The sequence below is a fragment of the Linepithema humile genome, chromosome 1 (genome assembly GCF_040581485.1).
Source record: "Linepithema humile isolate Giens D197 chromosome 1, Lhum_UNIL_v1.0, whole genome shotgun sequence".
NCBI lineage: Eukaryota > Metazoa > Arthropoda > Insecta > Hymenoptera > Formicidae > Linepithema > Linepithema humile.
The window spans coordinates 19183938-19205492 of NC_090128.1; the positions used below are offsets into that span (position 1 = coordinate 19183938).

General features: G+C 44.9%; 1 protein-coding gene across 6 annotated transcripts in view; it reads right to left on the reverse strand.

Annotated features, from left to right (window-relative positions):
- Positions 1-21555, reverse strand: part of Msp300 (Muscle-specific protein 300 kDa) — a 96199-nt gene that overhangs the window by 20376 nt on the left and 54268 nt on the right. For 4 of the 6 annotated variants that reach the window (XM_012372228.2, XM_067347364.1, XM_067347365.1 and 1 more), the window contains 5 exons: positions 10088-21352; positions 8320-8430; positions 7809-8114; positions 7517-7651; positions 21-6067 (listed from right to left, as the gene is read on the reverse strand). In XM_012372228.2, the coding sequence (XP_012227651.2) occupies positions 21-6067; positions 7517-7651; positions 7809-8114; positions 8320-8430; positions 10088-21352 (17864 nt within the window). The remainder of the gene's footprint in view (positions 1-20; positions 6068-7516; positions 7652-7808; positions 8115-8319; positions 8431-10087; positions 21353-21555) is intronic. The other 2 variants (XM_067347366.1, XM_067347368.1) reach the window with 1 other exon arrangement.

The window sequence follows — 21555 nt, forward strand, 5'->3', positions numbered from 1 at the left end:
ACTTTTGGATGATATCTCACCTGTACACATTGTTCACGCCATTTAGAAATTCGTCCCATCTCGCGAGTTGCTTGCTAGCGTATTTCTCTCCGTCAGTAGTAACATTCTCAATAATTTTCATTTGATACTCGAGAGCATCCATACAGTCTCTCAGCTTCTCTCGTTCTTCTTCCGAATAACTCGGCTCCACTTGTTTCCAAATGTTGTCGAGTTCGCGAATACTTTCCTCCACATGATTCACCTCGTCTTTTAATTCGATAAACGTCTTAGCGTCCTCATGAGACGGTCCAGTCGGGCATTCTCTGTTCAAGAAGATTCGATACTCGATAGTCTCCAGCCACGTGGAAATCGTCTCAACGACGGTGACGAGACTCTCTTCGACAATCACCACGTCATTCTCTTGCACGGCGTTTCTCAATTGCGCCAATTCTCGGCGAACATCGGACGAGCGTTCTTCCGCGAGTCTCTCCGTAGTGACTTCTTCCAAATGCGCGATGTGCAGAATGTTACCGAGATGATCCGATTCGTTGGTATTCTGTAGATTCTTCACTCGATCAGCGATTATTTTTGCAGCTTGCACCGTTTGCGTTCCTTGATGTTGCGGCTTTGCGCTATATTCCAAGGACTCTTTTAGAAGGAAAGTCGAGGACAAAGCGTGAGCAGATGGCATTTTAGGCTCTTTCCACAGATGAGCTTCTCTCATTTCGTATGTTTCGCCGGGCAAGGTCGGTGCTGTGGGTTTTTTCTGCGATTCGGATATCACATCAGCGTACGTCTTGATCTCCGTTCGGAACGGTTTGACGGCTTCTTTGCTCAGAAGAGGTTGCTCGATTTCTATGGGCGTCAGTGGTTCCTCAGTGGTGTCCATCGGCTCGGGCGACGATCGCACGATTCCGGACAACCTTTGCTGATCCGACGACATCAGTAGTGGTTCTATTGTCGGTTTACCGAATGGCATTCGCGCCGCCGCTACTTCAGGTACTGCTGTCGTTTCTGGAATGTTGTGACTCGAGTCGATCGCAAATTGATCGCTCGTAGATACTGTAGGTACTGTTTTCGAGGTAGTTGAAATATCCGGTATTCCCCGAATGCCTTCTTCACGTCGAATCTCGCTTCCTATCACACTTGTCGACGCGATCTCCTCTGATTTTATATCTGGTTCGATTTGAGGTTCAGATGGATGTTTGGATACCGCGTCGTCGCCCACCGGAGACGTCTGCCTGCTGGCGTTCTTCTTGGCGACGTCGCAGTAAGACAACTTCAAGGTGCCGTTTTGCGACTCCACGGGCTGCCCGAATATGGATCCCGGCTCTGACTTATCCTTGCTCGGTAAACTAATCTCTATAGTTTTGTGTTTTCTCTTTCTCTTCTGCCGTTTTGCCGTCTTGCTGTCGCTCTCCGGAATACTCGCGTCGTTGCTGAGATCTTCGGCGATCGTGGTGTCTCGCGAAGTATCGGGTGTTTCCTTGCTGCCGGATGCAACGCTGTCGAGCGTGTCACTGGCGGACAATTCTATCGTCGCGTGAACGTGAATTTCGAACGACGTGTCCGAAGTAGTGTCCTTTTCCGATACCAAAGACGGCGTAGATTCTTTTGTCTTCGCGCTGACCTCCGGCGACCTTGGACTGTCTTTCACGGGTGTTTCGGAAGGTTGAGATTTCGCCTCTTTTTCGACGGGTGCCTCCATTTGTTCGATACTTTCCGAAACTGTCGTGGAAATTTCTGGTATTGGCTGATCATTTGCAATTTCCATTTCTTTTATTTTTTCTAAAGATTTCACAGTTTCTTGTACATCAGGTACTTGTACATCAGGTGCTGCTGGAGTTTCTATTAATTCCGTAGACACTACTTCCTCTTTTGTCTTTGTTTCTTCCAAAGAAATTGCTTCCGCTGGAACAGGCGTCTCGTGCGCGATTTTTTCAGCGATTTCTGCCTTAAAATCTTCCGTGGATATTTCAACAGTATGAGTTGGAATTCGCGTAGTCTGCTGCGACACCGACGTTGCCCCGGGCGACTGTTTCTCCTCCTTCGGTGACGTTTGTGCGCCGATTTCACACGTTTCCGGAATATTCTGCACGCTCTCTTCGACTTGCGGTATCAGCTCTACCGTCTCGATTTGCACCGAACTGTCAAAGGTTTGAGTCTTCTCCGGAGGACAGGTCTGTGATTCTTCCTCGATGGTCTCCTTCGTTTCCTCGATGCTGGTTTGAGCAGACTCCTCGCACACTTGTTCGGGACTGGAGACGATCGGGCTCGTCTTCATCGTGGTCTCTTTCGTTGGTTCAGGCGATTTTGTTTGCATTTCGGTTTCCTGCAGCTCTACCTTGCGAGGGCTTTCCTCGGGCGTCGTTTGAGTCTCCGTTGGTTCAGCTGACGTTTCCGGCACCGCAATCGTCTGCGTATCTATATGCGAAACATCCGGCTGCTCCGGACTGGCCGGTGTGCTCGTCTGCATGTCTTTCTCCAGAAATTTCGGTACTTCCGGAGATATTGTTTGAATAGCAGTCTCCTGCACGATGACTTTCTCTATCGCCGGCGGCGGAGTCGTCTGTTGCTCGACTTCCATCATCGCGTTCATCGCCGTCTGAGTCTCAGTCGCCATCATCGGAGCCACTTCGACAGGGGAAGTCTGCATTTCCGTGGAGAGAACGGTGATTTCGATCGTTTGCGCTTGAGAGTCTTTCATTTCGGCCGCGACGACGGCGGGAGCGTCATCCGTTGGGCTCGTTTGAATAGCGAACTCCTCCATGGGCGTCGCCGTGGGCGTCATGGTCTGTACACCCGAATCTTCGACTTCCGGAGTCTCCTCCGCGATGGTTTGCGCGCTGAAATCAAGTCCGGGCTCCAGGACCGTTTGCGTCTCGATGTGCGTCTCTTCGATTCTAGCCGTCTGGATCTCTTCTTCCAAAGTAAGCGGAACCGGCTCGGGAGATGTTTGCATGAACGTGGAGAGGCTCTCCTCCTCCGCTTTCGGGGTAAGCGAAGTCGATACGTTGCACATTTCGACAGTCGTTTGAGTGTTCGCGTCGTCCAGCACGACTTTGCGCTCAACGATTTTCTCTTCCTGCGATATCGCTTCGGGTTCAACTTCTTTCGCCTCCTGTCGCTTTTCTATATCCTCTTTTTTCATTATTACGTCAGCTTCCTTTGTTTTATCCTCTTCAGGCATTTTTTCCAATACAGGCACCTCCAGAGGGAGGCTGTCTTCCGTGAACGCCGCGTCGTCGCTGCTTGTCTTAGGCACTTGAGTCAAATCTTCGTTTCGAGTTAATCGCACCTTCTGCTTCTTTTTCCTCTTTCTCTTTTGCTTCGCGCGATCACCATTTTCCAGCGCGATCGATAGTTCATCCATTGTTCTATCGTCCGCCTGATATCCGTCGTCCTCGGGCAAAACATTGTCGTCAAAACTCAGAGAGGATTCAGCGATCGATTTCATGATCTCGGCAACATCCGGCTGCGGCTGCTCGCTCGCGTGTTTGGACGAGTCGGACGACGGAATATTAATCTCCATAGATTCAGCGATCGACGTGGCGATAGAGGTGCTGGATTCCGAATCTGCAGATTTTTCCGAGAGCTCCGCTTTATCCTTGCGCCGTTTCTTTTTTCTACTTTTGTGACTCGTCGTGTCCGATTTGCTCCTCTCCGACAAGTCGATGTGAACCTCGACCTCTTTCTCCGCCGTGGCCACCTGCTGCTGCAAGATCTCCGTTTCTTTCTCAGCCGTGAGGAAAGCGACGGTTTGCACGATCTTGTCGTGCACCACTTTCGTCGTTTCCCTGTCCGCGGGAAGATTGATGTCCATGTCTTCTTTGACGATGCTGTAAGGAGCGATCTCGGGACGTTCCGCTTGCGTTCTGATAGACACCAGCGGTTCCATCTCTTCGTCGTCCTTACGCACAGACAGAGAGATCCCGACCTTGTGGAACATCGGCTTGTATTCCGGTTTCAGCGCTTCGTCCTTGGAATTGTCTTCGTTCTCTCTTGCGAACAGTTCTGACGACACTTCTCGTTCTTCAGGAGATGCTTCCGTGTCTTCCAATCCTGAAACAATTCTTTCTGCGGCTTCGTCAGGTTTAACAACATCCGAGCCACTCGGTGGGACGACAGATTCGTTTTGCTGTTCCGATTTTTGGGGCGACACTAAAATTATCTCTTCTTTACTCTCGCACGGCTCGAGAGACGCGTCTTTCTCTTCCGTTTTATTCTCTTTCTCAAATACAACGACATTCGATACATCAGCTTCTACAGTGCTGCTACCGCCATGGTGCGTCTCTACTTCTACCGTGCCGTTTTCTAGCTCGATACTGGGTGTTTCGCTCTTTACTGGTGCATCATCGGACTTACAAGTAGCCTTGGTGACCACCGGTTCGTCATCTGCCGCGGCCGGTTCTAATGAGGATTTTACAGTTTCCGGTTGTGTTGTCGTAGCGCAGACTTCTTCGACGGGAGTCTGCAACACGGCGGATCGTTCAGCATCGATCGGCGTTTGACTATCGATCGCGAGTGCACCGGTGCCGTTCACCTCGCTAGGGAAATGCTCGTATTTTTGTTCGTCCGCCGCTTGCGGTTTCATTTCTATCGCACTTTCGTCATCTCGCACGGTAGAAACTCCTTTATCAACTTTAGCAGTTTGCGCGGAATCCGTTGACTTTATCGTAGCATCCGCTACCTCTGTTAATTTCGGCTCTTCAAATATCGTAGCTTCCTTCTTCCGACTGTCAGCGTCCAAAGTTTCAACTTCCATGACATCATCTTCCTTTTCTGCAATCAAAATTGATATTTTCTCTTGCGCCTTCTGTCGATCCGTGCTCATATCCTTAGCAAACGGCCCGAAGAACGGGCCTTGCAGCGGACTATCGGGGGGACACGGTTTTATTGCTATCTCCGATATCGTACCTTTCTGCTGCTCCATCTCGACCGCCGGCAAGGACTTTTGATCCTCGCTCTTCACCACATTGATGCTGATGTGCGGTATGTCCTGTTCGTCTATCTCCACCTCTTCGGGCTCCTCGATCACTTCCTCGGTGGTGGTCTCTTTGCCGTCTATGATGATGACCTTTCGAATGATCCTACGCGTCCTCTTGATGACTCGCCTGGTGACCTGCTGCACCACGGCGTGCACGCTCGACGTTCTCGTCTGATACTCGCCGCCTTCCATCAGTATCTCCTCCTCGATCGGCTGATAACTAATGTCGCCCAATTGACCCTGCGCCACAATGCGCGTGTAACGCGGTTCGGATTCGTATTCCTCCACATTGACACCCTCGGTAGGCGCGCCTGTGGTGACCTTGCCGCCGTACATCTGCTTCGTCGTGGTCTCGATGGTGCCGTCCGGCCGCGTTCTGGTCACGGTGACCTGCTGATCTCTCATCGCGGCCTCGGAGAACGCTTGCACCGTCGGCGGGGCGTCGCCGAGCGCCGTCGACAGCGTGGACACGCGCTGCTGCGTGGTTTGCCTGCTGGTCACCGTGGTGCGTCGTAATTTCTTTACGATGATCCTCTTGGTGCCGTCGGCGTCGACGACCACCTCGGTGGTCACGTCGTCCGGCTCAACTAGAATCGTCTCGAAGGACTGCGGCGCGGCGTGGACGATGTTGAGCTCGCTCGTCGCGCTGTCGGTCTTCTTTGCGTCTTGATACTTCATGTCGACGACGATGTCCTCGCCGGTCAGAACGTTCGATTGTTCCCCACGAGCTGTCTCTTGACTAGGCGGGACATACTTGGTCGCTATCTCGATCACATCGTGATCGCCCGTCGTGGTCTTCAGGACCTTTATAGCCTCCTGCGTGGGAACGTCGCTCGGTAGTAAAGCCTGCGTCGTCTGCGTTGTGAGAGAATGACATGTAGTCGGCGGCGACATTTGCGTCGTGGACGTCTGCTTTGTGAGTTGTGCTTTTTTCTCGACAACGTCGTCGAGCAGTAAACTTTGACCTGTCTGCAGGGAGACATCGGCCAGAGATGGCGGGCCATCCTCCAGAGAGGAGTGAATTGATGGTGCTTCGTCCAGAGTAGCATTATCTTTGTCTGTCGACTCGTCATCAGCTTGAGCTTCTTCATCGCAAATCTCCTACGGAGATAACGAATGTTTTGAGAAGATTGATATGATGTGCTGATATGACTTTGCGGCATTGTAGCGCGCAAATGGTGGTTAATGCAAATGCTTGTATTTTTGAGCTCAAGATGATGTCACGATTGTTATTGATTATTGATGAGAGATGAGGGATATTAGTTTTGCAATATAATTTTTTTATTAAACGGAAACAAAGGCTGAAATCGGATATTACATAGTTTATCAGTTTTATTTTAATTGGTTACTTATTCGGATATTAATTCGGCATACTTTTTATAAGTTTTCTAGCAATATAAAATATTTTTGACAAATCTTTTATTAATTTTTTGTGAGAAACGGCTTGCAATAATTAAACTATCTATAACTTTTAATTATAATATAAAAAATTGTTTGAATTATTTTTCTGTGTGAGAGATTTTCTACACATTAATTATTAAAAGGTTGCAATATGCGCAGAAAAGGTTATATAGAAATACCATTTTTTATATACATTTAAAATTTGAAAATGTACAATGTTTTTGAGACAAATTGTGTCTTTGTAAACCGGCATGTTACGTATACATAGAAATTATTATTTACATCGCTAATTACAATGCATAACTATAATGATTAACACATGGAGAGTAAAAGGTTGGGGTATTAATGAGAATTCTTTAATTACATGAAATATTACAGCAATGTATTAACATTCCTTAATTACATGCAATGCCTATATTACATCCATCACCTTAAGATACAAATGAAAATACATAATAATAGTCATGATACAAATAATGTACAGTGAACTAAGAAATAATGTACGATGCGTGGTATCCATTAAATGAAATGACGATGTGCGTGATAACAAGCGCATGTGTCTGCACAGCGGTAATGTGATAAAAGAAAGAAGAAGAAAAAAAAATATATATATACCCAGAAAAATGGTCTCTACAATTAAACTATCCATGTCCGTAAGCGTGCAAAAGAAATTATTTTAAGCTTGACGACTAGAATCATACGGCGAACAGTTGCGTCATTTATCACCGCTTATTACAAAGCATTTAGCACCATTTTTAATCACTGCACGTTGCATCCGGACTGATTGTCCAAATCCAAACGTATCATTTCGGACTCTCGCTCGAATAAGAGACAGAATACTTTCGACTTATGATATTTACACCCGGAAACTTTTTTGACGGCTATTAATTTCAACGATTTTAACGATTTTTTTTATATCAATTTGCTATCTATAACATTTTTAACCCGTTTTTTAAGGCCAGCTTTGTAATAATCGCAACTCTTGCAAGCCTTTCCTTGTTTTCTCGATACAGCAAAGCTCCGAAACTAAGTTTAAGCTCTGTCGAGAAGTGATTTCTCCGAACCCTTACTAATACTATTTTAAGCGACCGAGGCACCAAGAAGAGTGATGTTTGCGAAAGCCCCCGAGTTCTGGTAAGCGTTGGATACCTGCTGCTTTTGCTGAAGACGATTAATTACGTCCAAGAGAGCTTCCTTCAGTGTAGCCGCCAGCGCGCTCACTTCTGGCATCGGCTCGAGCTCCGACACTCGTTGCGCGCGACTCGTTAATTCTTCCTGCAAGGCCTGCCCATTGCGAAAACTTTCATTATTTCGCGTATCGTGAAATAATTATTTGGTACTAAACCGATATTAAATCGATATCTTCGATTTAGTAAAAAAAAATATGGACGCTAGGTCAAAACTGAGTAATTCTGCCGACGAGTAACGTAATCCCACAAACCTTGTTGGTGTTAAGAGAATGTTGTTCGTGTATTTTCGATACGACGCTTCTCAGCCACGCATCTGTCTCTTCGAGGAATAATTTGTAAGCACGAATTTCTTGACCGCGCCTATCTTGGTCTTGTCGCGCTTGTTCAAGAGTCGTCCGTCCTTGTTCCGCTTGCTCGAGAAGGGCGGTAATGCGCGTGTGAATCCCTGTTAAAGCCGCCGTCAGCCTTTGAGACTCAACGTCGGCAGGAATCTCGCGTAATCGCGTTTCAAGTTGTTTGGCCTCCTCGTCGTAGGCGCCAAGTTCCGTCAATACAGCCTAAAGTAAATAAAAAGGATCGTTCGACTTCTATATCGGTTTTGTAATAGATTAGCCGGCTTTTACCGTGCTTTTCCGTAACAATAAAATTAAACTGGCAAGGATAACAATATGAATTCGACAGAACTTTTTCAATTTTCTTCTGTTAACTCATCTCGGTTTATTTACGTCTTTATTGATCGCGTCTAATCTTTCGCATTCTTACCATGAGAGACGACAGCATAGACTCTACGCTGTCCTGAGGCAAATAACTCATCGTTCCTTCGAGATTCGAAAGTCTTGCTTGCAGAGAAACGAGACTCTCCTCGACGGTATCCTGAAACACAAATACTCTTTAGCAATTCTATTCGATCAACGGAATTTGCGATTATTTCAACCATGCCGTGCACACGACGGGATCCAATCAATTCTCACACTGTGTGTATTAATTTTATTTGCGTCTCTGAGACTCTAACGGCTTAAAATTCTGAGAACCTGTAAAAGAAGGTGTTGCACGATATGGGGTTACGAAATGGCACACATTTAATGAAGGCACATGTGAATTCTTCTAGCGCCTGTTACAGAAGTCGCAAAGTCACTCGTTGCTACACAGAGAGCGATAAATCCTCATGCAAATTATGAGCAAATTTTGGAATACTTCGCTAATTCGAATGCAAAGACCTGTCACGTAAAGTTGCCAGCAACCAAAAGTCAGAAGGATCGGGAACTGCTTTGCGTATTAATTTTGATTTCCTATTAGCGCTGCTGCGATGATTCTTTATTATTCTGCACGAATAGTTTCGTCGATACTTGTAGTATCGCTTGCTTATGATTTTGATCCTCAATATCACAAACTAAATACATATATAAATGTATACAATGATTGAAAAATTAGCATCTTAGAGTTTGCGCAATATAGAGAGGCTGTAGACAATATAACATCGATATGCTAAGCACATTTGGAAATGGAAAAGCATGCAAATAAATACAGATTGCATTTTAGAGAGGAATAATTGTATTATTATTTCATGCGAACGGCAAAAATATATTCTATTAATTAATTTTGTTATTAAAAATATAAGCTTCTTGAGTGAAATCGAGCACAAGGAAAGGTTAGTGTGAAACTATAACGCAATTGTTTTATGTGTATTCTTTTCAACACATTGATGCAGGAATATTCAACCTGCACTTGATGCACAATTACTGACTTTTCTTAATACTGTAATTCTATAATTATTATTTTTTAAATCAATTTTACTTTTGCAATTTTTTTATTATTTCATAAAAATCTATTCAATTTGTCATTCAGTTTCTGAAAATTCAGCGGAAGTCAGTGTCATTTGACAAGCGTGGGTCAAATGTCTTGTGTTGAAAAAAAATATAAATGTTTGCGTAAGAATAATTACGTTATTGGCTTGCATTAGTTTTCCTATTGCCATTGTTTGTCCAATCAGTTTTGTTCTGGTGTAAAAGATCAGCTGTGATGTCTTATGTTATATGCGGGATTAGAGCGGAGTTACAATAATGATACTTCGATCCCAGCAAACACCAAGTTACAGTTATATAATTGTTAGTTGTAATTTCCCACTCAACAATATAACTGTTATATAATACACGTGTTATATAACAATTATATTATTGAGTGGGAAATTACAACTAACAATTATATAACTGTAACTTGGTGTTTGCTGGGATAGTAGCAACGGCAGGGAGAGCAACAGCAATATATGCACGCGCGCTGTAACCGACGAATCATGACACAAGAAAATCGCACACACTTGGACTCAGTAGTGAAAAAGGAAAAACGGTAGTCGTAGTTATACAAAAATGAGAGACAGAGAGAGTGAAAAAAAACCAACGATAAACAATCCACAGATAACTAAGTACAACAGAGTATATATACATTGTGCATGTATATATACGCGTATGGCAGTGGACTTGGTTCAAACTCGACTAGAAACAAGACCGAGCACTGGCTATGACGGTGATCGCACCTGGATCCTGCGTATCCTTCTTTCAGCCCCGTCTTCGGCCGTATCTCTCTCCACCTCCCCGTTCGGGCTGCCTCGTCGCACGGATCCCTCCCTCGTCTCTTTACCTAAATGCAGTTTGGATAGTGGACGAAGATGGGCGTAGGTCGACGATTGGGTGCAAGTGCTGGGATGATCGGGATTTTTGTGGCTGCTCGAAGCAGCGACCGCAGGACGTTCTCTCGGACTTACTTCGGCGAGCGGCTCCGTGCATGACTTGGTTTGCGGTTCGCGGGAAGAGGAGGACGGCGAGGTGAGGAGGTCGGGTGGCTGGGCGTCGCTCGGCAGAGAGTGATCCAATGACAATCCCGAATCGATCGTTGGATCCTCGATCGCGCCGAGCGGCAGACTGCGATCCGGCGTCCGCTCGCTCTCGCTCGACAGATAGGTGCTATAGTCGCTCCAGCTACACATACCGCCGGGCAGATCGGCCACCATACGCTCCGTTTGAGGTGTGCCCGGGAGGAAACACGAGTTTCCGCAAGAATCCCGCGATCTACCGCCGCCGCCGCCGCCCGAATCGTCGCCGTCGCGATCGTCGTCGCGCGGACGATCGTCGAAGTCGTGTTCGCGCGAGAGACTCCTTTTCGCGTGTAGAGCTAAGTTCTCGAAGTGATCGCGCTCGGCTTCGTGATAAGGTCGTTTGTCGGGCCAGAAACCATCGTCGATGGAGAGGAATTGCGAATTACGCAAATCGGTCGTAGGTGGTTTTTCCTGGACGAGCGACACCGGCGGAACGGTGTCCTTCCGTCTCTCGGGATTCAGGACTAAGATTTCATCCGCTATGTAGAATTGTACTTTGGATTTGGGAGGTTCGATCGAACTATCGAAGCTCTCTTCATCGACACTCGCGGCATGCCTCAATTTGTCCTCTTCGAATGATTGTTCCGCAGCTGAAGATAATTTATCCAACGGTGGAGAGTGCTTTATGCTTGCTATGTTTGTCGAGTCGTTTGATAACTCTATTTGCGTGTGAATGTCGTTAATTTGACTGGATGTATCTAAAGTATCGTCGGATTTAGGTTTGATTTCTTCTGTTTGAGGCAACGCAGTCTGTTCTGCGTCGGCCACTGTCAAAGCAGCTTCTTCGGATTTGAGATTTTCTTTTTGCTCAGCGATCTGTTCATTTTCGGGAGACTTAATCGTTTCGTTTGCAATTGATACTTCTTTATCTGTAACAGTAGTAATTTCCATCGTGCATTTTGTCAAATCTTTTTGTTGCTCAGATTCTACTTTATCATCGGTCTTGGTATCCTGTTTTTGATTAGATTTCTTTTCGCATGGCAGCGGGTCCTTGATTTTAATTATCGGCTCTTCATCTATTTTCTTTTCTGCGGGAGACACAAGTGATTCTGATTCGGTAGCAGAGAAATCGATCTTGTTGATTACGTCTTTTGGAGACTGTAAAATTTCAGTTGGCCTGTCATCCAATTTTTCATCCTCAACATTTTTCTCTTCGGCCTCTGTGATGTTGCATGTTACTACGTCTTTAGAGACATTAATAATCTCAGTGTCTTCCGCAACGGATGGAGTTTCGATATTCTTAGAGTCAGCCGTAAAATCTAGAGACTTGGTTTTATCGTCTTGTCGTTTCTCTTTTTTCGATTTGGATTTGCTTTTGTGTTTTTGCTTGTCTCCTGTCGGAGTTATTTGTGGAAGTGATGTTTTATTTTCGATTGTAGCGTCGGATTTCTTAATTTCCTCTGTTTGTACGGTTTGTATTTCAATTATCGATTTATCATCCTCCTTTAATTGAGACGTATCTAGTTTATCTTTCGATGGAGCAATATTTACGCTTTCTTCTGTCGCTTTAATTGTCTCATCGATTTCGATGTGTTCAACAATATTTTTCTCACTGGATTGATCAATTGATTCATCTTGAGCAACGTCTTCTTTCGCATGTTCAATTTCTTTCTTTTCAGTTATTTCGCTTCGCGGGAAAGTTTTCGCCTTTTTCTTCTGTTTTCGTTTCTCCGATTTCGTGGGTTTAAGAATTTCTTTTTGTTCCGCTACGTTTTCTTCCGTTTTTTCCTGATGAGATTCCTTGCATGCTTCTATATCTTTCGGTTCTTCGATTATCGTCTGTTCAACATTTTTTTCTGCAGTTTCAAACACAGTATCTTCTTGTCTATTCGCTTTCTCTGTTTTTTCACTTTCTGCATCTGCTGATGCGTTGTACGTTATATTTGTAGTAATTGCTTCCGTGAGTTTTATTTTTATTTCGTCATCTAATTTTGGTTCCATTTGTGATTCTATTTTCCCGTCGAAATCTCCAGCTATAACTGTCGTTTTACATGTGTCAGGAATATTTTCAAGCGGCTCAGGCACGACTTTTCCCCTTTTATTTTTCGACTTCTTCTTAGATCTCGTAACATTACTGTGTTCCATGACTGGCGTTTCCACATCTTTACCCTTTTCTTGTGCATTCTCTGTATCATTAATTAACTTTGCCTCTTTAGTTGGTTGATCGCGAATACTTTTAGCTTCTTGACTTTCAGTCGCGGCGTTTTCTAATGGAATCTCACCAGATGTTTTATTTTCATTTGCAGACTTTTCAACTTCTTTCGGTTTTTCCATTTGCTTCTGTTCATTAATTTCAGTCTGTTGTTTCACTTGATCCTTAGCAGATTTGTTCTTTTTAGATTTATTCTTCTTGCCTTTAGGTGTTTCATCCTCGGGTTTTGTTTCTCGAATATTTTCACCCTCAGCACTTAGAGCTTCGCTCTCCGAAGGTTGTCTTTTATTTTCCTTCTTACGTTCGTTCGCGTCTTTTTTCTGCTTGGCTTTATCTTTACTTTTAGATGCAGTTGTCTTTTCAGACGCTACAGCAATTTCTCGCTCATCACGCTCTTTAGTTTTCGCCGACTCGTCGCTCTTTGCGTCAACTGTTTTTTGTTCATCCTCGTGTTTTTGTACAGGTTGCTTATTCTCATTTTCATTACTTTGAGATTCTGCATCTAACGTTTTTGTCTCTTTGTCTTTAATCGAATCTGAGATTTCTGCGATTGCGTGTCCGTCGTCTCGCCTAGCACTACGAGAACGCGATCTCGAACGTCTCGATCGCAATTCCTTTCGATTTACAAATTCTATAAAACCTTGTTTGTCTACTTGCACCAATTTTTCTATAGGCTCTTGTTCAGGAGTCTCCTCTACATAAATCTTGACCTGCGTCGGAGGCCGTTGCTCACCAGTTTGCTCCGGTTTACGAAGATTTTGTTCGAGATTACGAGTATTATTAATTTCTGGCAATTCCACAGACTTTTTACCGACTATCGCGGCCCACGTACTTGCTTCCAATGTTGCGTGCGTTTCATTATCTTTGATTTCGACAGGCGGACTAATAGGATTGGGTGGAATGGCCGATGCCTCTTCCTCCACTTCTTCCACCCAAGAAATTAATTCCTTCTGAGGAGCGGATTTTGCAGTCGTCGTTTCGTGATCGGGCAATTGCTGTACCGCTGTTTTATCAATTTGTTGATTGTCTCGTTCGACTGGACTTTGCGATTTTTCTGCATTCAAACTTTCGCACGCCTTGTTGGCAGCAGATGTTCTTACATCGATCACTTTATGATCAGATTTCAGCGGAATAGGTTTAATTAAATATATTTCCTCTTGAGAAACTTGCGGAGGAGTTCGTCGGGAAGAGGCTGCGACTTGCGCGTAAGATTTGTTCCCATCTTTGAGCTGCTTCGGCGATTCAATAGATTTTTCTACGATCGGCTTGACGATCTCATCCGTCGCAGCTGCTTTTAATTCCTTTAATTCTTTCTCTTCGATAATATTGTTGTCTATTTGCTTTTCTGCCGGAGGTAAACTTATCACGTGCGGTTCTTGTTTCACTGGAATTTCACACGAATCGATTGATGGCTGTGTTATAACGTTCGTGACGCTATCTGTTGTATCTTGACAAGTAGTGATGGATGTCGGAGAATCGTCTTTCGAAACAGCAGCTATCTCCGTTGTACCTTTCGTACCAACGATGGCCGCCCACGATTTGGTATTCGGATTTAATCGACTGTCGTACGTGGGCACGTCATCTTTTAATTCTTGCACAATCGATCCTTCGGATACATTTGATTTAATTTCCGTCGCTTTAGAGGCAAGCGCATCGTTGTCTTCCTTTACTTTACTTTCGCGTTTAGCTGATTTCTCTTGGATGGGCTCAGACTTCTCGCTTTGCTTCTTGGATTTCTTACTAGATTTCGGTTTATGCTCCTCGTGTTTTACGGACGGTTTCTCATGCGTTTCGCTAATTGTTTCGTGCGTCTTTTGCTTTAAGACGGATTCACCTGGAAGAGATTTTGATTCCGAATCCTTGGGCGATTCAGTCTGTTGTTTGTTCACTATCGAAGATTTCTCTATTTCCTTCGTTTTAGAATCAACTTCCGATATTTTGTGTTTGTCTAAGTTGCTTTGTGCGGGCGTTAAATCGCTTTCAGTAGCATCGGGTTTAATTTCCACGTCACTCTGCTTCTTGGATCCCGCTTTAGTTTTCGCGTGATCTTTAGCTTTTGCGTCTTTAGCATATTTCGATTCTTTCTTTTTCTTTGGTTGATTTTTCGCTTTGTCGCTTTGCTTTTCATTATCTACACGCAAAGTCGGAGGATCTTTTATATCAGTGTGATATTCATCCTTTACAGCAATTTCTGTTAAAGTTGCATTCTTCAAAATTTCAATCGTTGGTTCTTTCTTTTCAATCTTTTCTTCCGTCTTTTGAATTTCATCATCGATAGTGACGTTCTTCGCTGTTTGAATTTCTGGCGCGTCAAAGTCGTCATCGATTGTTATTTCTTCGTCGAGAAGGTCCATCCAATCATCATCAGATTTCAAATGTACCGATGACATTGGTTTTGTTTCGATTTTAACATCATCTTTCACAACGGCTTCGTCCACTTGTGTATTTATTATTTCTCCAGCATTTGTGAGTTGATTGACACTCATGTTTTCAATAGGCGCTACGTCTTTTGTAATTTTGTCGATTATCTGCGATGTTGTATCACTGGTAGTGGTGATTAAATCTGTTACCTCAGTAAATGACGCTGTATCGGGTGTGTCGTCAAAATCGTCTTCAATAACCATTGGCTCGTCCAAAATATCCATCCAGCTATCGTCGGCAACTAAGTGCACGGACTGCTCTACACTTGTCGGTTTTTTATCCTTACTTTCATCGAGTAATAGATTAGAGGTATTTTCTGAGCATTGTACTTCCGCAATTGTTACTGACGCATTTGATACTAAATTCTCATTTGTTTCTGTTATTTCAAGCCGATCGACGTTAATCGACGCCGCATCCTCTTTAAGATCGGATATTGCACTTGCTGTTTCTTTTTCTTCGACAATTTCTTTAGATTTTTTAATTACAGATTCCCTTGATATCTCAGAATCATCAGATGCTGTAGATATAGATGTTTCGGGGGTGGATTTAGCTTTGACCCATTGCGATTCAAATTCGTAAAAATTGACGATTGGATATTTCGGCGCTTCTATGATAAGAGCGTGCCTCCTGCAATCGACTTCAGGCATTCTTTGACTCGCTGGCTCCACGGGCTTCATCACCGATTCTTGTACAATTCTCTCTATGCTCTCTGGTCTCGTCAGAATTGACGTGGCAGGCGGCTGCGGCTCTTTTACCGTTTTCACGATTTTGAAGTAGCGATAAAAATTACTCTCTGCGTAATTATAAGCATGGCGATCCAAAGCGTAAGGCTTAACAAGTTCTAATAAATGATCAGGTACTATTTGCTTTTCTGTTTTCACACTTTCGGATATATTTTTGCTTCTTTCTTCGTCGATCGTGGATGCACTTTCACATTTCGTCTCATTAACTTTGACTTTATCCATTCGTTTTTCCTCTTTTGCGGCTTGAATGTTTGACACGACTTGATTAATGTTATCGGTCAATGTGATAATATCTTTTTCAATAGAGTCATTAATATTTTCGTTTTGCGAAAGAGTATCAAGTATCTCTTCCTTTTTCGCACCATCTTTCTCAGGAACTTCCGCTTGTAATTGATTTGCCTGTTCAATTACGGGTTTATTCGATGACGTCGTATTATCGTCTCCTTTCCTCTCCTCGAATGCAGGAATCACCGGCGCATCGCGACTCTCTGAAACGCCCGGACAAACCTTCCTTCTATCCTGCACGCTACCGAACAGGACCGATTCGTCGATCGTCACGATGTTCTCGGTGGAAACCGCGGGGGAGGTTAAACCTACTTTTGGAGAATCCGCCGCCTGCACCGGACAGCTACTAACGGGAGAATCGTTCGGCACCCTAGCATAAGTAGTGATAAGACTAGCCTCTACGGTCTCGGGACGCAAAGTGATCAACTCGGTAACTTTGGAGCTTACAATTTTGGGTAGGGGTATGTTTTCTAAAATCTCCACCGATTTAACGGACTTCACGTCGGTCGGCTTGACTTTCACCGATCCTGGAACGCTAGTGGTCGTTGTTACGGTGGTAACCGTCTTCTCTATGATCAAAGCCTTCCCTTTCGAAGACGGTTGCTCGGATTTTAAAGTGGTATCTTCCTCGAGCCTTCCGCGTACTCGAGCCTCGTCGACCGAATCGCTCGAAGCTTTGGGATTAAACTCAATTTCAATTATTTTCTGCGATTGTTGCGCTTTTTCCGATTCGGCGTTATCAATTTGTGCAGGCAACGATTGTTCCGTGCTCAGATTTTCTTGTTCGGACTTTTGATCCACTGCGCAAGTTGCAGGCTCCGGAATTGTTTCTCTTTTCGCTGAACTGTCCTGAGTGATTTCCTGTTGGAAGTTATCATCGCGGGAAGAGGAATCTTTCGTCTGTTCAATTATATGTTTGGAAGACAGGTCCTTCTTCTTCGTGCGTTTCTGTCTTCTTTCTTTGGATGCAAGATCTTTCGATTTTCCGACATCTTGCTTTTTTATTAAAGATTCTTGATCGATCACATTGGTCTTAATCTCTTCAACAATTGCTTCTCGTTTAGAATGCTCGGGTTTTCCGTTTTCAATAATCTGACATTTTTCTTCCACGTTCGTAGCGATATCACTCGTTTTCGGAGAAACGTCAGATATTTTAGGAGAAGTTTCTGTAACGGAAATGATTTCAGTTACATTTTCAGGCGTCGTGGAAATTAATTCTGTTTCTAGCGCTGATATAGTTTTTGCAGCCAACGCGGACACCGCTTTAGCAGCATCTTCGATGCGCTCTGCAGTTTCATTGCGAGATATGTCTTCCTTTATTGATGCAACGGGCTCTACAATTGCAGTTTCAAGCACATCTTTCGGTTTAGATTCCTCCGTGGCTTTTATATTATGCGTCGGTGCGGTGGATTGAGTGATAACTTTGTCTTTCGATTTGTTCTTTTTCTTACTCTTAGAGGAAGTTTCTGGCGCACGTTTGTTGACTTGGCCGCGTGCTGCGTCCTCTCTCTCGTCTGTTTTATTTTCAGCATCCGTTTTTGATTGAATGGGACAACTGCTATTAGATACTAATATATGCTGTTCTGCCAAATCGGATTGTTCCGCAGATTCCTCTTGGACGAACGCTTCTACTGTAGGCGCAGTTAAAGATTCGACATTAAGTTCATCTTTCTCTCCGGCAGATTTATTTTTGCTTTCGACGGTCTGCGGTGTTTCGACATCCTTTTTTATTTTATCTTGAACATTAGATTTTGCTTTTTCGGATTTTTTCTGTTTTTTCGTTTTCATCTGACGTTTTTCCGCCTCTTGTTTCTCAGTTGTCTCAATTATCTCTTTATTAATAGCCTTATTCTCATCAATCGTATCTGCAATTTCTAAAATCTCGACTGTAGAGCTTGTCGTTTTTAATTCGGTATCCGTTTGGTGATCTTTCGCTTCTTTGCGTTCTGTTGATTTTTCAACTTTAGTTTCGTCATGTTCCGTTTTATCACTTTGGCACGCAATATCAGTTTGTATTATTTCCGGTGTTTGTTGAACTGTTTCAGGCAGCAATTCTTTTGGAATTTCTTTCAGATCGGTTTTATCAGTAATTATCATTGTCGTTTCCACAAATTTAACTTCGTTGGATTTTTCTGCTTTCTGTTCCGCTTTTGGAAGAATTTCTTTCTTTGGAAGATTTTCTGTATCATTTAGATTCGTTTCGGTCTCATCTGGAATTTTGCTTGTCGGAATTATCGATGATGTACGATCGACAGCGGTCTCAGATTTTACTTTATTTTTAGAAATCTTATCTTTTCTTCGAGAATTAGTTTTGTCCTTCACGTTGCCATTTACTTCATTAGCGGTTTCCGGTGCCTTTGATTTAGAATCTTTGATTTCAATCTCAATTACTGGCTCAATTGATTTCAGAGATTTATCGTCAACTATCTCTTTGGTACCGTTTTCGAGTTTCTCTTGATTTTTATTATTATTTTTAGTTTCCAGTTTTAACTCCTTCGATTTCGTCTTGTTCTTCTCTTTCTTCGAAGCATCTTTCTGCTTTTTCATGCTTTCATTCTTCGTAGCCGTGCTTAGTTTTTCGTCTGTGCTTTCCGACTCGCTTTTTGGAGTAACTGATAAGTTTACGATCTCTGCCACGCTGCTTTCATTGATAACATTTATTTTATCTTTTCTCTTATCACTCAAAATATCAGATTGCTGCTGAACTTTGTTCTCCGAAGATTCTCCGCTTTGTTCCTTGTCTTTTGTATTCTTACCTGGTTTGTTCTTACGTTTTGTTTTAGTGTCGGATTTGTCGGAATTGATATGGACACTTTTACCGGCTTGAGAAATTTGCTCTTTCAAAATTTCCTCGGGAATCTCTTTTCGGATTTCTTCTTCGTTTTTGGAATCTGAAGCTTTTACATCTTTTATATCTTTTTTAATCTCTGATTCTTTAATCTCATCTTTTGGAATATTTTGATCTTCTGCTTTGATCTGCGGCAATGTTACTTGTTCAATAGACGTACTTTCTTTTACTTTCGTTATTTCTTTCGATTTTTCTGATTTCTTGGACTTTTCGCCAGACTTGCTCTGTTTTTTGTTGGCTTCGTCTTTAGATTTTTCGGGCGTCTCATTGACCGAATCATGAGGTTTGTTTTGTTCCTTGTTTTGTTCTTTAGGCTTATCTTTCTGAATTTTTGCTTTCTGCTTATCCATATCTTCGATCTCTTTAAGCGCTTTGTCGATTTCGTCTCCCACTGATTTATCTACTTTCTTTTTCTTCTGCTTGCGTTTCTTTTCCTGCGATTGATTTGCATCTATCGAATCGACCGTTTGCTTTTCTTGCTGCATTGGTTTTTCTTCTTTATTTGCTGAGCTATCGCTGATTTTATCAGGCATTGATTCGTCTTGCGTCTCCTTCGCTAACTGCTTCGGCGGACTTAATTTTTCCTTTATCTGTTTCTCGACAGGTTTATCGACCTTCGGTTTATCGACAGGTTTTCGAGGTTTCTTCTCATCTGTCGTTTTGGGTTTGTCATTTGATTGCTGCTGTCTTTTTTTGACCTCCCGTTTTTTCATCGTATCCCAGTCATTTACCTTAGGCTGTTTAAATTGCTCAGATTTCGCGATCGACACTTGCGAGTCTTGGTCGGATTTCGATTCTTGCAACGGCGACAACTCGCGAGACGACAGAGAATCCTTTGGCGAATAAGATCTTTCTTTGCCCTGATTATTCGCGGCTGACGACTTATTGGCGATGTTCGTCGGCGTAACGCGCTGGCTGAGTCCCTGCGAAAGTATTTGTGCGTACGAGAAGGTTTGGCCTTTGGTTTCGACATTGCTCGACACCGACGCATCCTTGCCTTCCGTTTTACTTGTCGCTTCTACATTCGCAATATTTGCAGACTCTTCCTGTTCGGGCGCTTGCTCAATGGTTTTAGTCACGATCGCGTCTTTCGGAACTTCCGGCTGTCTGGTTACCTCAACCGGTTTCTCCACCAGCATCGAAGTCGCGTGTCTCACATCGCTCGTAGGACATTGCTGCTGCTGCTGCATCGCGGTCTGCTGATAAAGATCCGGCGCTGAAAGATACGCGGTCTGCGCGACGTAGTGCTCCGGCGTGTAAGCCAGCGCGCCGTTGTTGTACGGATGCAGGCTCATCGCCTCGATCTGTTGCACCTGCTGATGATGGCCTGGCGGCGCGTAAACGTACGAGCTGACCGGATACGTGCCGAGTTGCGATCCGATAAAGCCCACTAGTTCTGGCATCGGTTCCGCTATCATGTAGTCGTAGATCTCCGCCGGCTGCGGCTGCCCCGGCACGTTCTCGTAAGGTTCGACGTGCAGCACGTCGTACTCCTCCAAGGGCTCGTCAGCCCAATTAGTCGACTCGACGTAGCTCTGCTCTTCCGCTTTCTCATCGGCGACCTCAGACGGTTGGCAGTAAGCCTCCGCGATCTGCACGCTCTTCACCCGCGTCTCCTGCGTCGGCGCGATCTGCTGAATCTCGGTGACTCGAGCCTCGTCCTCGGCGACCTCCACGGCGACCTGTTCCGCGCGTGGAGCCTGACCGCGTCGAGACTCCGCGGACAGAGGGACCATCTCTTGCCTAGGCGGCTCCGCGGCGGGAGCGACGTTCACCTGCGTCGTCTGTGCACATCCCCGAAGAATGTCGGCGTAAGAGGTGGAGCCGGGGACCCACATGGGACTGGGCGAACGGCCTCTTCGCTCTTCGCGCGGTGCCAGCGTATTCCTCGCGGCCTCCGCTCGCACTTCCCGCCTGGGTCGAGAATCATCGTACCTTTCACGTTCCTCCCTTTGACTCGACGCTTGCGGATCTTTCGCTCTGGGCAAATTTGTCTTGCGCGTAGGCGATCTTCCGCGACGAGCCGTCGGCGACCCGACGACGACGACGACGACTTCGGATGCGTCCGGCTGCCTCTCTTTCGCGCCGATCGCGCCCTGATCGTCCACCGTGCGCACGTGCGCCACCGTTTGCGGCGGTTTGCTCAGACTCGCGTCGCTCTCCTGCGCCCGCGTCTTCGAGACTTGCGCCTCGTGCGACGGCGGACACTCCACGGCGGTCAACTTCTGAGCCCGTATAGCCGTAGGACGTAACAATTGCGTAGCCGGCGTGGGAGGGGTGGCGTCCCGCTGCTGCCTGTACGGGCTGCAGCTTCTCGAGTTCGGACTATTTGTGCGCCCCGCTGCGATATCGGCGTACGAGGCTTGACCGATGAACCGGCACTCGCTGGCGGGTACGTAGTACGGATCCACCGCGTGTATCTGATCCGCCAGCATCTTGCTGCGCTGCTTCCAACCCTCCGTCCGTTGCTGCAGGCTCTGCTTTATCCGCCGCAGGAGGGGATCAGCCAAGGCACAACAATGGAATACATACACTATGTCAATTTCGAGGAGTCTCTTTGCAATTCGTTGTAGGGGCGGGGGAGAAGGGACGATTATCATATCTTTCAGAAGATTTCGTTTGAATTCGGATCGTGTTAAAATATTACCGAGAAATCTCTATCGGTGTGTAATTAAAGTGA